At 35.4% G+C, this 17,685-nt stretch overlaps 2 protein-coding genes across 2 annotated transcripts in view; one reads left to right on the top strand and one right to left on the bottom strand.

Annotated features, from left to right (window-relative positions):
• LOC148953762 (uncharacterized) overlaps positions 1-16,388 on the bottom strand; it is a 51,649-nt gene extending 35,261 nt beyond the window's left edge. Inside the window, exon 1 of the mRNA XM_089108473.1 lies at positions 16,292-16,388. Coding sequence (XP_088964599.1) covers positions 16,292-16,361 — 70 coding nt within the window. The 5' untranslated portion in view covers positions 16,362-16,388. The remainder of the gene's footprint in view (positions 1-16,291) is intronic.
• A 234-nt stretch (positions 16,389-16,622) lies between these two features.
• Irbp (Inverted repeat-binding protein) overlaps positions 16,623-17,685 on the top strand; it is a 96,578-nt gene continuing 95,515 nt past the window's right edge. Inside the window, exon 1 of the mRNA XM_089086805.1 lies at positions 16,623-16,665. The gene's annotated coding sequence lies outside the window, so the exon portion shown is untranslated. The remainder of the gene's footprint in view (positions 16,666-17,685) is intronic.

Here is a 17,685-nt window from a genome sequence, read left to right as displayed (position 1 = left end):
TATCATCTTATATTTGAACTCCTAGAGTCGAAAGATCTGCTGAAAGATATCTGAATATATCTAATAAATATGAGGCAATCAAGCCAGTAGCTCTGTAGCCCACAGAGTGAAGCAAAAGGAAAAGGGCTAAATAGTTATACTGAAAAGCCCGCCTGCTGTTAAATAGAGGAAGAAGAAGATTGACGTGTTAGTCACCTACGGACGATTGGCCAGCCAAAAGCCTAAGCGTGAGAGGTGTTTAGTCTCAATCCCACGCGTGAGCCTACCGCCCTGGCTGATTCCTGACAACAATGCTCCTACCAATGATTTCGGGTCTGATTGTCCTCCAGTATTATCGCCGCAGGTTCTCTCTTGTAAACACCAACTTCCAAACTTCCTTCTGAGCAACGTCTGCTCACTAACGAATAAAGTAGATGAGTTAGATGTCATTCTACGTCAGAATAATATCCATATCGCCGCAATTACCGAAACATGGCAGCTCGACGAAACAAGTGGAAGGATGGCTGGTTACAAGGTTTTCTTGAACACTAGAACAGACAGGATTGGCGGAGGTGTTGCCCTGTATGTACGCGATGATATCCCCTGCAAATATTTAGATAATTTCAATGACCCTGACCATGAAGCAATCTGGGCATTATGCAAGCCAAAAAATTTACCACGAGATGTCTCTTGCATCATTATTGCAAGTATCTACTATCCTGAAAGCGCCAAGAACAGACGAATGTTGGAATCCTACCTTAAGTCTACGTTAGACATATTACGTCAGCGGTATAGCCGCCTGGGCTTCATAATAGCTGGTGAATTCAACCAAACAAAGAAACAATGGCTTGCTAATATGCTGGGTATGTCACAAGTGGTCAAGATACCCACCCATGTGACCGAGAGCACCCTTGACCTTAATCTTACAAACCTTACTCCATATTACAAAGACGTGTCTTCGAACGGGCCATTGGGCAAATCGGACCATCACACTCTGCTGATGAAGGTAAAAAGTGAAATCAGGAAGCTTAAGAAAATAAAAGTACTCCGGAGACCTATCACGAAGTCTGCTATTAATACGTACGGAATGTGGGTCGGTACTCACTGCTTCAGCGAAGTATACAACGAAAGCGATTTCAACAGGAAAGTAGAAATATTTCAGTCCCTCGTCTATGAGAAATACTTAGAAGTTTTCCCAGAAAAGCAATTTGTCGTGAGCGAATCTGACAAGCCCTGGATCACTCCAAAAATAAAACAGCTGATTCGCGAAAAAACCACTGTAAGGCAGTCAAGTGGTGATGCAACGTCGTTACGATTATTAAGAAACTCGTTAAATTAAGAAAATCGTTAGCCTTTGTCGCGAGGCAAGAAAGTCCTTTCGGAAAATCCCTTTTGGACCCTGAAATAAAAAAGGATCCCCGTAAATGGCACCGTCTAGTGAGGCAGATTGCTGGAAAATCAGTATCATCCAGTATCCGTATTCTGAACGATAATGGGTCACTTGTGAGTGCAAATGACGTCAACAATTACTTTACTGACATTTGTAAATCCTTTCCCGCCCCAACTAACACTGAAATAGAGAATCTACTGTCAGAATGCCCTGAGGAAGGTGAAATCGAAATAGTTGATTATCAAGTTTTCAAAGAGCTGAACAAGTTGTGTCCATCCAGTAGCTCTTTTCCTGAAGAGCTGCCTATAAGGTTAATACGAGAGTTCTCTCTTTTCCTCGCCAAGCCACTTGGACACATCATCAGCGAATGTTTCGCCCAGTCAACTTTCCCGTCGTGCTGGAAATGTGCATTTGTGCGTGTTATACCAAAGACTAAAACACCCAAATTGTGCAACGAGTTACGACCGATATCAATCACATCTACCTTTGCAAAAGTCACCGAGTCATTCATCCTGCGTGAATTGCTCAAGCAAACGCGGGAAAACATAGACCGTTACCAGTATGGCGGCCTCAAAGGTTGCAATACCTCGATATACCTCGTGCGCCTAGTTGACATTATCTTTAAGTGGCTTGACAAGGGCAGTACCTTCATCGACCTAGCTCTTGCAAATTTCAGGAAGGCATTTGACCTGATTTGTCATCTTACGGCAGCAAAAAATATGCGAGCAATGGGCGCACAGAAGCGGTCTCTTGCATTAGTGATGAGCTTCCTTCAGGACAGAATGCAGTGTGTATTTCCATTTTTTGAAGGTGACTTGATCTTATACTGGTCTAAACTTACCTCTGGAGCCCCTCAGGGTACAAGACTTGCTGGTTTCATATTTATCTCCCTCATCATCTTCGTCATTCAGAATTTTGAAGAGCGACTCAAATTCGTCGACGATTTATCATTTGTCCTCAAATACCTTGTGAGCGAAGGCGTAATCGAACGTCAGTTCAGCGAGACCCTTCTGGCATCCTTCTCTGAGGACTGTGAACATTACAAGTTGACACTGAATGCAGATAAATCAACGATCCTCAGGTTTTGCCCCTTAAAACGTGATCTGGAATTCCCGCAAGTCCCTTTCCCTATTGGTCAATCTGCAAAAATCCTCGGAGTCACATTATCGATGGACTGCACATTCACCGAACACGTGGAGAAGGTTATTAAGGCTGGCAATGCATCACTTCAGACCCTAGTCCTGATGCGCAGGTTTGACTGCGACACTCAAAGCCTAAAAAATGCCTATATTACGTATGTGAGACCTCTACTCGAATATGCCTTCGCTGTCTGGGGACCTTTTGTCCAGAGCACCCACTACCTTTGCGATGACCTTGAATATTTGCAGAAACGAGCTGTTAACATAATCGTTGGTAACTGAAGTGACGACTACAACAAACTCTTGCAAGAACTGAACCTTGGATCTCTCAGCGACAGACGATTATCACTGATCATGTCCCTTGGCAAGTCACTGCTATCTTCGCCCCATCACAGACTGATCCTCCCACCTGATGCTCCTGTTAACCAAAGAACCAGATCCCAGTCGAAGCTACAACCCCCTGTCTGCAGGACCAACCGCTACAAAAACACGTTTGTCCCCTTTTTTGTTGAAGCATACAACAAGACTTAGTGTTATTTGAATTCACGTGTTAGTGTTTTTATAGTGTTATTTGTATTTTTTTTTTCTTCTCATATTGTTGTAAAGACGACATAAATTAGCCATGGCTACGCTGTTCGATCTTAATAAACCTATGTCTGTCTATGTCTATGCCCTGGGGGCATATAAGGTTTTTATTGAAATTTTTGTTGTAGAAACTTGAAAAAGGGCTCATTCGATTTGAAATTCAAAGGGATAGTACCCTTTTTAATAGTCAAAAGTGATTTGAGGGCAACTAACCCCTCTCACGCCCATCTTTTCCCCAAACACCCCCATCAAAATTTTTAGATAGCCATTTTATTCAACATAGTTGAAAGTTTTGGAAATTAGGTCTTTAAGGATGACAACCCCTCCCGCCCCAGCCCTCAGGGCAAGGGTTGTAAGTTATGCCCCAAGGCATATAAAGTTTTTATTGGAAGCATTGTTGTAGAAACTTCAAAAAGGCTCATTCAATTGGAAATTGAAAGGCTAGTGCCTTTTTTAATAGTTGAAAGTGATTGAATAGCGACTAATGCCCCTCTAATTCCCACCATTTTCCAAAACACATACAATCAAATTTTGAGATATCCATTTTGTTCAATGTAGTTGAACGTTCTGGAAATTATGTCTTTTAGGATGATAATCCCCTCAGAGCCCTCAATGCAAGGGTTGTAAGTTATGCCCTGGGGGCATATGAGGTTTATATTTAAAGTTGTTGTATAAATCCTAGGCAGCACAATCACGCTGCCTAAGTAAAGAACAGGGACACTCGAGAACAAGAAAAAAAACAGGAACTAAGTAAAGAGGAGGACACTCCCCCACAACCCTCAGGGCATGAGTTTTAAGTTATGCCCCAGGGGCATATAAGAAAAATGTTGGCAAAATGTATTAATTATTTCCTTTAGAGCAGGGCACTTTGTATCAAAGAAATTGTTGTAGAAACTTCAAAAAGCGCTCATTCAATTGGAAATTGGAGTGGTTTGTGCCCTTTTTAATGGTCAAAAGTGATTGGAAGCGTCTAACACCCCTCTCATGCCCACCATTTCCCCAAACACATCCAATCAAAATTTTGAGATAACCATGTTGTTTAACATAGTTGAAAGTTCTGGAGATTTGGTCTTAGAGGATGACAACCACCCTAACAGACCTTAGGATAAGGGTTGTAATTTATGCCCTGGGGGCATATAAGGTGTTTATAGAAAACGTTGTCATTTCCAAAAGGGCTCATTCAATTGAGAATTGAAAGGCCTAGTGCCCTTTTTAATAGTCGAAAGTGATTGGAAGGCTTCACGTTTTTATAGTAAAGATTGAAGTGGGTATAATGTATTATTTTTTGTTGTTGTTTAGACCAGGGCAGTTGTCATGGGAACTTCAAAAAGGGCTCAATCAATTGAAAATAGAAAGGGCTGATGACCTTTTTAATAGTCGAAAGTGATACTAATCCCCCTTCCACTCCTACCCTCCCATTTCTGCTCTTAAAATTTAACCAAATCAAAATAGTGTAAGTGTATCCAAGCTATCAAAGAAGGTAAACAGATTTTTTCGCAAATGGTATCAAGTTTTCCATTTCAGGTCAACTAGAGGAGGTATGAAACTAAATTAAACAGTACTATTTGTGTCCAGATTTTCAAAAGGGTGTATGTTGTTAAAAATGGCAGAAAATTTTTCTCCAGCATAGAAATAGCAGGCCAAACTATAAAGTCTTAAAAAACGAAAAGATTTAAAGTGTTATTTTCTTTTTCCCTGAAAGACTATGCCAATATAGAACAAACAGAAATTAATTTAAAAAACCTTTTCCACAAAGTAAGTTTTTCAAAGAAAAGTAAAGAACTCCCTTAAACAAAAAATAAGAAAAATAAAATCAAATAATCTACCAAGCGTGAAACTACCACAAATCAGCATTGATAAATAAATGAAACCCAAAACGAACAGAAATTAAAAACGAGCAGAAATTAACATAAGTTGGGCACAAAATCCCTATGCCTTCCCAAGGCCAGAACAACATTTGCACTTTACTGAAAAAATATAAATGTTTTTACTTTTATAAGTTTAATAATTCAAATAATTTTAACATTTTGATTACTAAATATCAGTATATGTATATTAAACTGACAATGCACATTCATTTATATTTTTTCAGTAAAGTGCAAATTATGTACTGGCCTTGGGAAGGCATAGGGGTTTTGCACCCAACTTATGTTAATTTCTGCGTGTTTTGAGTTTGACTTGGTTATTTATTGTTTTTTTTTTATATATTTTGTATTTTATTTATATATATATATATATATATATATATATATATATATATATATATATATATATATATATATATATATTTATATATAGGTTATATCTGGCATTGGGAAGGCATAGGGGCTTTGTGCCCAATGTTAATTTCTGCTTGTTTTGAGTTTGACTTGGTTACTTATTGTAATATTTATATATATATATATATATATATATATATATATATATATATTATATATATATATATATATATATATATATATATAGCATGAATGTGATATATGATATACAAGCCATAGTTGATAAAACACTTGAGCCACTCAAACCTGCAATAGCTGCTGTACATGACCTAGATATTAAAATCAAGGATGCTGTTAAGCAATCATTTAGAATATTTAAAGAAGAACTCAAGAAAGACATTGATGTCAAGTTCATGGATATTAAAAATTGTGTTACTACACTTGAACAAACTTCTAGTGCTGCAGTTGATCCAGCTCTATTACAAAAGCCAACTGAATCTCAATTTGATTTTGTTGACATGAATCAACAACTAGAGAGCCTTGTTAGAAGATTGATAGCAGATGATAGAGATAAGCAAAGATGTAGATTTGATATTCTAGCATTTAGAGTGCTGCTGCAGTCAAATGATGAAAAAATCCACTTGTGACTTCTTATCAAATGAATATGGTCTACATCAGGCTGCTGTAGCAAATGTTCACTGCCTTTTTAGCCATAACAGCTCCTGAAATGAAAGTGATCCTTGCAAGACAAGTCCCACTATTTTTTCAGTGGATGAACTGAGAATCAAGAAACTCATCCTGCAGAAATAATACAAGCAAAAAGAAACTGACCAGATTCAGTTAAGAAATGATGTTTTGGTACTCTTGCATTATATGGGCCTTTACAAGGAAACAAGTAAAAAAAAAACCATTTTGATGGGTTAATTGCTAAAAAGTAGGCAATGATAGTGTGATTTTCATTGTGCATACAATGTTTAAACTGTGTTTTTTTGGGTTTAAGGGGGGGGGGGAAGGTACCTAGTTTAGGTTAGGTTACGTATTTAATATATGCACTGCTTTACCCCCACCCCCTCTAATGTGCAAAAATATATCCCACATTTGTTTCTAAAATATTATATATTCATCCTATTTTATTTTATTAGCATTAACCAAACTTGACTTTTTAGAAAGGCCCATATAATGCAAGAGTACTGATGTTTCTATATCTGATTGTATAAAGAGGACAAAACTGTATGAAGAGCTTTATGCACTGCAAGCCAATGGCAAAGGAGATTTAGTCATAAGACATAATGAAATTGTTGAAAAAAACTTGCCCACCTCTGCAGCACCAGCTGTGATGGATATGAACTAAACAACTCTGAAAGACATGTAAATAGTGTAAATAGCCTTGCATTTCTTAATGTTGAAACAAGTTCTACTGATGAATCAAGTGGATCATTTTACTGTGCAAGATCAGCAACCAGTACTTTCTCTGAACAGTGTTTTCAATAGTGGTAGTTCTAATAATGATGGCATTGTATCTAAAGTATCTAATGGCTCAAATAATGACACACATAGCCAAAATAAAAGTAGCATACATTGGACAAGCAATGGTCTAAAAGTTGTGTTTAGCAATATAGATTGTTTAAAATCAAAATTCCATGAGATAATATATGCCCCCTCAACAGAAAAAGCAGACGCTTATGCTTTTTGCAGGTAAAACCTAAGTGGACAAAAACCCCTCTTGGAGATGTTCATATCCAGATTCCTGATTGGACTTTGGTCACCAGCTTATCTAATGCAGAAGGAAAAGGAATGGCCATATATATTCAAAGCTCCTTTAAAGTAGAAAACATTGATCAATTCAAACTATGAGCCTTATGTTGAACAAATGTGGTTTTAAAGTAAGAATTTAGGGTACTTTCCCATTATGTGGGCACCTCTAAAAAGTCAAGTTTGGTTAATGCTAACAGGTGAGACAGATATCAACCCAGTACTAAAACAGTTGTTAAAGTGGAATTCAGTGTAATGGTGATCTAATATGAGTGTTGAAATTACAATTTGGGATTTGCCAAAGACAAAAAAAGAGGCAGTTAGAATTTTTACAGGATAAGGGGTTATTGCCCCAAGACAAAAGAGTGTGAAAATGGACACACCGTGACTTTATACTTGCATGAGAAGCATATTAGACAATATTGGAGGTGTTGTCTGGGTATCTGTCTCTGGTTTAATATACATATTTAATAAATGCAGTGCTTTACCACCAACCCCCTAATGTGCAAATATATAGCCCAAATTTGTTTATAGACTATTATATATTCATCCTATTTCATTAGCATTAACCAAACTTGACTTTTTAGAGGTGTCCACATAATAGGAAAGTACCAGATTTAGTTGTGGTTATCTCTAGGGCCTGGCTCAGAACATGACACAAACTTGGCTGATACAAAACATTAGGGCTATCTTCCTTAGCAAAAAAGATTTAGCCTAATTTACTATTGACATAAATAGCTCTGACCTATGTCAATTAAGGCTAAAAGTCACTAAATATTCATACTGAAATTACCCTAACAAATTGTCTAGAAAAGAGAGAAATGACTATTTAGAATTTTTGACTGAAAATTAGTTCTAAGTTCTCTCTAGCTGCATTCTATATGCAACATGGTTTTAATTTTACTTGTAGGCTAGGCTATTTATTTCTGGCTTTACCTTAAATTATCCTTAGAGTAATCAAAGGATTTGATCCTTGATGGCTCTAGCCAACACTGATGTATAACTATTGCTTAAGTGATTCATGGGCCTCAAAATTATATTTTGGTAAACTTCAAATGGGCTACATAATTTATCTAAGATAAAAATGAGAATGTAATTTGATGCCTTTTTTTATGCTCTTTCATAATTAAAAAATTGCTTCTGGGGCTATTTGCATCTTGAGCCCTTAAAGGGGCCCCCAAAGGTATTTTATATGAATAATGAAAGACAGGAGCGAATCTCCAGCATTTTTACTGGGGGGGGGGAAGAAGGGTCCATATCTGGATAATCAAAGGGCAAGGGACGTATAATATTTTTGTCTCCACATTATCAAGGGGGGGGCGACTACCCCCCTCCCTTCAAATGATACCCCTGATGAAAGAGCATGAAAAAAGCCTCGAATGATGTTTTCACTTTCATCCTAGCTAAATTATATGGCCAACTGCAAATTTACCATAGAATTTACCCCCCAGCCCCCCCCCCCCAAATGTACAAATATATAGCCTGAATTGCCAATGGGAAAGCTTTGAATCACAAAATTCAGTGATATTTTAGTCAACAGCATTCAAAAAAATTGATATGGTACAAAAACAGTTTATATTTGAGTTGTCTAACAAATGAGGTTCGAATTGTTATAAACAAGTGTTTTTGGAAGATGTTACTCTTGAACAACTTGATTTAAAACTAGTGATATGTTTTTAACCAATATTCTTCACTAACTTTACTAGCATTGAAACTTCTTTGTGTGGTTACAAAAATGAAATAGTACCCCTTTAAGGGCTCTTGAGCTCCTTTAAGGGCTCAAGATACAACTAGGGTAAAAGACCCCTTTTTGGGAAAAAACACTTTTCTTTGGCATTCCAGAAAAATAGCAATGGGTTTTTGGACCACCCCTTATTACTACAGCATGATGCAATGTAAGGGCAGTAACAAGAGCCCTGCCTTCTTGGTCAAATTTTCACCAATAATTTTTCAGCATAAATTGAAAATGTGGTCTCTGTTTTGAAAAGCAATTGAAAAAAAAGATTATATTTAATATTTGTGATTTATAGAATAAATATAAAGCAATAAAAGTTGCATTTCCAGAATCAGAAGAAAATCAGCTTTCTGTTAATATATGAATAAAACTGAAACACTAATAGGATATCTACATCAAAACAGGGTAAAAGACCAGTATCCGGTTGAGCAAAATTATGTAAAACTAAAACCCTCATATCTTGTTACCAAAGAGGAATTGAGAAGAATTGATGAATAGCTAAGAATCTAAGCTATGCATCAATATAGTTATTACTAAAATTATTCTAGATTAAATGCTTGAAATTATTAGTTTATTAACTGACCTCCAAGAACCCCTTTTTTGGAAGTACCAATTATCCTATTTTGATGTATATATCCTTTCAGTGTTTCAGTTTTTTTTTTTTACATATTAACAGAAAGATGATTGTCTGCTGATTCTAAAAATATATCTTTTATTTTTGTGTATTGGTTCTATAAATCACAAATACTATATATAATTTTTCCTTTTCAATTGCTTGTCAAAGCAGGGACCACATTTCGAATTTATGACAACAAATTCCTCCCACTGGGATGAACCAAGAGGGTGGTTATCTCTGTCCATCCCCTGAGCAGGTGGCTGACTAAGACTGCCCTAAATACAAATAAGAATTGTCTATCTGTTCTGTAACTGTAACTAGTACAGCCAGTACAGCACATGTTTCTCAAGATGATAGTCAAATTCAACTTATTAGCAATAATAAAGAGAATGGCAGAATAACATATTTATCAATACTCAAGTAGGGCTATCTTTTTGTTTTCCAATGAAAATAGTTTTTCAAAATGTATTCTTTAATGGGAAAGTTTTTTTTTTAATGTTGAAAAGAGGGTGAAAAAAATTAGCATAACCACAAGCAGGCTTTTAGGGGAAGGATAGGGGTGCCCCATCTAGAAATCAAAAATACCTTTTAGAATATTTTTGTATTGAAAATGCAAATTATCCCACTGGAAAAAAAAGTGAATAAACAACAAATTAGCTTTCCAACAGATATATAAAAAACTGACCCGCCCCCTCCTTTTTTTACATTTTAGTAAAGTGAAAAATGAGCCATATAGTACCATAAAGGTAAAAGTTAGTGTTGGGTGATATTTTGATTAAACAACATCAATATTTTTACATTCAATTTTTATATTTGTGTCAAGTGTTTTGCTCAGATTAACTTTAGGGTTTGGAAAAATTCGAGATTACGAGATTAGCAATTAAGGAGTATTTTGCACCTTTTTCCAAATTTTGAATAAAATAAAAATACTTCCATTACAAGAATGAACATTAGCCTACATAAATCCTGATTTCAAATTACTTGGGCTCAGGATAAAGAAAAATAAGCTACTGACTATTTTTTACTATTCAAATCAGCAATATGTCAATATTTTTTCCTGAGAATTGCTTCAGCCTTTCAGTGATTTAATAAAAAAGAATCATTTTGTTTTCAACTAACAGCAAGGAGCAACATTAAAACTTAAAAGAGCATAAATTTTACCATATATAAGGGGAAAACCCCTCCTCAATACCTTGCTCTTCATGTCAAAGTTTCTTTTTGTATTTAGAAAAATCCCCTGACTAATTAAAGGGCTCTTGTGTTTTAGGAGTTGTTTTTAGATAATTGGTACAAAAAGTTAAAATTAGCGTAAAGAGTGAGGTATTGAGGAGGGGGATTGACCCTCATATATGGGATAATTTCTGTTTGTTTTAATGCTGCTCATTTCTTTTAGTTGAAAAATCTGTTTTTTTATTAATTTTCTGATGGTTTTTCAAATAATGCCAGAAAATGAACCTTTTCTCTCTATGGGCAATCTCCCCCCCCCCCAGAAAATTCCTCCTGGGAAAGTTTCTCCCGTGTAAAATCCTTCTTACCCCAGACAATTCTACCCCTGCTAAAAATTCCCAATAGAAACACTTCTTGCAGATAATTCCACCAGGAAAATTATTTTTAGCCTATTTTCATTTGAAAAAAAACCCTGTTTTTCTTTTAATTTTTGATTATTTTTCAAATCAACAGAAGGTTTCTCCCATGTGAAGTTCCCCCATTGGGAATCTCTCCTGTGGAAAATCAACCCACCTCACCATGGCAATATCTACATGACAACTTCCACTGCTTTGAAAATTTTACCTTGGCTATTTCCCTGGAATATCATCAAATGTTGAATTGGCAAAAGGAAGTAGGTAAAATAAAATGAATTTCATTTTAGAATTCTGGTAAATTCCCTCAAATATAGTTTCCCTTTGAAAGTTCATCCCTGTAAGCTTCCCTTCCCATGGTAAAATTCTCCTGTTGGAAACACCCCCCCCCCCTCCCTGCAGAAAATTTTCCCTACAGAAAAATCCCCCTAACCCTCCCCCAAAAAATGTCTTTACTTCCCAATAATAAATACTAAATGTAAACTCAGGACAAATTTCAAAACTTAAAACACTTTTCCCAGGGACCTGTAGGGTTGTATCATCCCCAGAGGCATGATTAATTGACCTTTCAACTATGCTAATCAAAATGGCTATCTCAAATTTTTGATCAGATGAGTTTGGGAAAAAGAAGCATGGGAGTTATTTAGTACTTTAAAAAAAGCATCTTATTGTTCTAATTAAATGGCCCTTGTGTTTCAGGAGTCATTATTAAATAATTGGGACAAAATTAAAATTAAGCGTAAAGAGTGATGTGCTGAGGAGGGGGCAACCCCTTTTATATACATAATCATTTCTGTTCGTTATAAGTTTTAACGTTGCTCCTTACTTTCAGTTGAAAAAACTTGTTTGTTTTTAATTTAATTTCTGATTGTTTTTTAAATAATGCCAGGAAATCTAGCCCTACCTCCACAGAGACCCCCCCCCCACTGAAATATTCTCTATACAGTTCAATCCCAGCTGAAATTAACCTTGGACAATTACTTTTAACCACTCCCCATGTAAAATTGAGACAGAAAAGAGAAAGCAAGACATAAAAAGAATTTTATATAAGAATTCTGGAAAATTCCCTCAGTGTAGAATTTTGACAATTTTGGGAAAAAGGGTTGGGGGAAGGAGCCTAGTAGTTGCCCTCCAATTTTTTGGGTCACTTAAAAAGGGCATTAGAACCTTTAATTTTGATTCAATGAGCCCTGTTGCAATATTCTAGGACTGCTGGGTTGATATGATCACCCCTGGAAAGTAGAAAAAACAACAACAAATAAAACATGCATCCCTGATCTTTCTTCTGGCAAAAAATACAAAATTCCACATTTTTGCAAATAGGAGCTTGAAACCTATATAGTAGGGTTCTCTGATATGCTGAATCTGAGTGTGTGATTTACATTGAGATCACTTGGCTTTTAGGGGCTGTTTCCCCCTTTTTTCAAAAATCAGGAAATTTTTCTCCGGCTTGTAGCCTTTGATTGGTAAAATTAAAGCTAATGAAATTTACATAGCCTACTTGAAATCAGCATAAAAAGCCAATTCTTTTGATATACCAATTGATATCAAAATTTTGTTTTTTAGAGCTTTGGTTACTATTGATCTGGGTCACTCCTTACTTATGGTTTGTTACCACAAACTGTTTGATATTTAGGTTTTCATATCAATATTTGGTCTAGTATATTGACATCAATATCTAATATTGCCAAACACCAATAAAAGTTGCCTCCTGTGTTGCCCCATAGCAAATTAAACCCATGTTTTCTACAGGAAATTTTAGGCTGGGGGAATTTACACTGCATGAAGAAAGTCAGATGTTCTCATCTGGCACCCAAAATTCTGAATTTCCTGATACACTAAAATACCCCTACCAAGTCCTCTATTCTGTTTACCTGACATTCCACCCAAATCCAAAATTGCCCTAATCTGCCCCAGCCACAAACAAATTCTTCTGTCTAACAAAGACTCTACCAATGCTTTCTTTACTAACAAGCATATTATATATTAAATAAATAACCTAACCTAGGTACCCCCCCCCCTAAACCCTAAAAAAACAATTATTTAGATATTGTAAACTCAATGAGAAACCACGCTTTGCCATCAATTTATCTAGCAAACGCCAGTTTGTCTGCTTTTGTGTCTGCTTTCCTTGTACAATCTATAGCACTGGTTTAGTTATAATGTACAAGTACTTATTGCAAACACAATGAGAAATCACACTTTGCAATCAATTTAGATCAATTTCAATTTAGATAATACCCCTTTGAAGGGTTTCCATGTCTGGTTTCCTTGTACAGTGTATAGTGCTGGTGTAGTTATAACTTCTCCTCCCCCCCATTATATATATATATATATATATATATATATATATATATATATATATATATATATATATATATATATATATATATATATATATAATTCACACAGAATAAAGCTTCTGCTTTCAAATCACAACATATATAATTAGTTCATGAACAAAAAGAAGAAAATTCATTTAACTACATAATTAATTTTAATCTGTGGATACACACTTTAGTGCTACAGTAATAAAATAAGAACCAAAACTTGGTTCTTATCTGATGAGTTTTATCTTCCAGTTCACTAAAATTGTCAGCTTAACACCATAAACTGTCATCAATGTCAAGTTACAACTGAAAAGCTTGTAATCAACTTGTTATTTTAATTTTCAATGCAAGCGCCTTGGCTAATTGGCTTGAAGTGTTTGCTCTAAGTTATGAAATTTGTCCATTGTCTACATGTAGTATTTGTTATTGGGAGGTATGCTTTTTTTTTTGGGGGGGGGGGGGTGTTGATCTTGGGATAGATTTCTATGAGTAGAATATTTCATGGGGAGGGAAATTTCTGGAGTGTGAATATTCTAGGGGAAATGTTACACTGGGGACAAGGCCATACCCAGGATTTTTTTCTTTGTTTTCTAGGAAATAATATTCATGGAAGGGGGCTTTTCTGGAGGGAATGAGAAACCAGAGATTAAAGTCTTATTCAAATGAAAGGATACAAAGGAGAATTTTTTAGGCTGAATTGTCGGCAAGCAATTTTACAGAGGGGGGATTCTCAGCAAAAACAAAACTGGCTTGAGGGAATTGGACAGGGAGAGGGTGCACTTTACATTGGATAAAATTTTCATAGATGAGTTTTCCATGAGGGGAAGGGGTCTATTTCATAGAGGGTCAGCCAGATCCACCAGTATTATTTGAAAACTGACCAGAAATTATTCTATATATGAAAGGTTGCCCCTCCTCAGTACCTTGCCCTTTATGCCAAACTGTTTACTAAAATTGAAAAATGGGGGCCATTTAATTACAATAGTAAGCTTTTTTAAAAGTGCTAACAGCTTTAGCATAAAGAGCAGGGCATTAAGGAAGAGGCCTTCATATGTGGAATAAATCTACCAAAATTAATATGCAAATTTTTCATGTACAGTGAGCCAAATTCAAGCCTGCATTAGTTGAAAAACACACAGAAATTAAATTAAAAAAAAACAAGTTTTTTTTTACTGAAAGTAAGGAGTGACATTAAAATTTGAAATGAACAGAAATTATTCCAGATATGAAAGGGACTGTCCTCTCGTCAATGCCTTGCACCTTACGCTTAAGTTTTTATTGTTTTAGAAAGTAGAGTTGCTACACAGAGTCAAAATTTAGCGTAAAGAGAGAGGTGTTGAGGACGGGACAGCCCCTTTCATATACGGAATAATTTCTGTTCATTTTAAGTTATAATGTCACTCCTTACTTTCTGTAAAAAAAAAGGTTTAAAAAAATTAAATTCTATAGATTAAAACTTAACTTTACAATAAAACTCAACTTAAACATTTGGGTTGGGAGGAGAGTAATAAAATTTGTCTTTGTTATTCCATGTTATTAGACTGGCTTTTTGGTATAAAAGTACTGTAATTCTGTATTTAGCTCATTAGAAGAAAATTCCTTTTGTGTACAATTGTTGGCTTCTTTGAAAACACTCAAATTTATAAATCACAACAAAAATGGATAACCTTGTTTCTGTAATGACAGGTTGTAATTATGGTCTGTAATTCTGTATTTAGCTCATTAGAAGAAAATTCCTTTTGTGTACAATTGTTGGCTTCTTTGAAAACACTCAAATTTATAAATCACAACAAAAATGGATAACCTTGTTTCTGTAATGACAGGTTGTAATTCTGGTCTGTAATTCTGTATTTAGCTCATTAGAAGAAAATTTTTTTCCTGAAATTCTGTAATTTCAGGAAAAAAAGACACTGCAAACATGTCTATGCCTTTTACTGGGAGGGTTGATAAGAAGGTAAAAAGCAGCATTTGGTGGAATAGAGAGTGTGAAGAGTCAAAAAAAAAATTATAAGAAAAAAGCCAGAATATACAGTGCTGCAACTACCTTACCCAATCTTATTGAAATGAAAAATGATTCCTTTTGTGTACAATTGTTGGCTTCTTTGAAAACACTCAAATTTATAAATCACAACAAAAATGGATAACCTTGTTTCTGTAATGACAGGTTGTAACTTAGCTTCAATATTTATTTGCATTGCCACTTACCTATATTTTTGTTTTTATTTCTAATTAGCTTGAATAGCATAAGTTAGGCCCATTTTTGTACAAATTTTCCTTCATGACATCTTTCACCAAGAAGGCAGATAAAAGATGGGGTTGTTGTTACTACACTTGCATTCATCATGCAGTAGTAAAATAGGGGCTGTCAGAAAACTTGTCTCTGTTTATCCAGAATGCCAAAGAAAAGTGGTTCTTTCCAAAAAGAGGTCTTTTACCATAGTGATGTTTTTAACCACAATGCAACTAGCTCAGAAGCAATTCTTGAATTATGAAAGAGCATAAAAAAAGCATCAAATGATTTTTTTGTTTTCATCTTGGCTAAATTATAGCCTATTGTCCACTAGAAATTTAGCCTACTCATATTTCTAGACTATAGGTGATTCCTTGTGTCAATGACACCTACAGTCCAGATGATGTGTTGATATTTTGACTAAGATTTGTGGAGCACCAGTGGCCACTGGTAAAGTCTGGGGCTGATTACAAACCCAAGAAAGAAAATTTTTGCAAATAGCCTTATTCTTCATAGGCTATGGCACTATTAGGAGGTGGCTATGATGTATATGTACCATAGGATCTCACCTATTTAAATAGGGCCAAAGCGATAGTGAGTAATCTCAGACAAATAGTTTGATGAAATATAGGCTATCTTTTCTAAACACAGACAGCAGGTTCCTAACCTTGGATAGGCTATGATGTGGCCTAGATTGGCACTGGCCAATATTTAGGATTAGTTTAAAACAGCTAACCTTTAGGACTGTCAACATAAAACAAGTCAATAGTGAATCTTCCTATAGTAGTATCAAAAGAGACGCTCATTTTTTCTAATCATATGTTTATTGTAATTATCTTCATTTCTTTTCTAAACATGACTATTGATAAGAATTGAAACAAAAAAATTAAAATACTTTACTAAAAAGTAATTATTAAAATAAATTAAGCAATTAGAATGAATGTATTTGGTATAAAAATGTTAAACTCTCATAATTACTAATTTTTTGTAGAATTTTACGATTTTAGAATACCCCATTAAGGAAAAAAATAACTTATCGCAAAGAGGCAATATTCAAATATCAAGAACTTGTCAAATTCGAATTTTTAGAGGAGGAAAACGGACAACGCGGTAAAATTAAAAAATTATTGCCCAGGCTTATTTTCTAGACTATTTCGCATTCTGAAGTTTTGATTTCGGGTAAGAGCATTTACAATATTTGGATTAAAATCGATTAATGAATTCCCACCCTCTAATGGGGGTTCCCCCTGGGGGAAGTGTCACAGTGGGAACTAGCCATCCACAACAGACAAACCATATACAAACAGGATCAACATCAGCTTTAGTAGGACTGTCTCCTCCACAAATATCATTCTTACCACCACACATAGCATCCTCACCATATCACACCCAGCTATTTCCATTATACTCTGGACAGCCCCATCAAATACCTCGGCATAGACAAGGTCCTCACTCAACATATCAAGATACTCAAGGTCCCCTTCCAGTTTAATATGCACCTCTGCCATATTCAAGTCATCAAGGTCATTTGTATCATGCACCTCAAACACAAAATTTACAATTTGTACCATCAGTAAGTGCCCACAATAGATTTTCAGGGTTGTCAGTTGATTATTCTCCCCTCCCCCAGGAAGAAGATGAGGACATCACAAATGTTGTAGATCCTATGGAGGCTGAAGGGATCAGTGATTTACTGAAAAGAAATGGTAAGAGAAGTGGCTCACCTCTTGAGCAAGAAACTTCAAAAACTGTTAAACCTCCTAAAGATGAAAGATTTCCAGAGAAATTCAGAGCTAAAAATAACACAATAGAGGCAGCTAGATAGTTTAAAAGCAGTGTATCAGGGACTAATCTAACAATGGTTTTCACATCACAGGTAAAACTTCCATCAGACAGAGCAATCACTCTAGAACTTAAGAAAATTCTCCAAATAGAAAAATTTGGCTTTTACTCAAACTATGATAGAAATAGACTATCAGTATATGTTCAATCACAAACTGCATTCGAGACTTTAATGAAAATTCAGAAGCTAGATGTTGTTGATGTAGCACCTGAAGAGAAAAGACAGGTCAGCTATGGTGTAATCAAGCAAATAGCACTAGATTATTCAAAGGAAGAACTGCTGACAGA

Source organism: Artemia sp. Qi Xiang Cuo, chromosome 3, assembly GCF_049724085.1.
Source record: "Artemia sp. Qi Xiang Cuo chromosome 3, ASM4972408v1, whole genome shotgun sequence".
Lineage (NCBI taxonomy): Eukaryota > Metazoa > Arthropoda > Branchiopoda > Anostraca > Artemiidae > Artemia > Artemia sp. Qi Xiang Cuo.
Note: the sequence above shows the minus strand (reverse complement) of the source record. Positions and strands in the feature narration are given on the sequence as shown.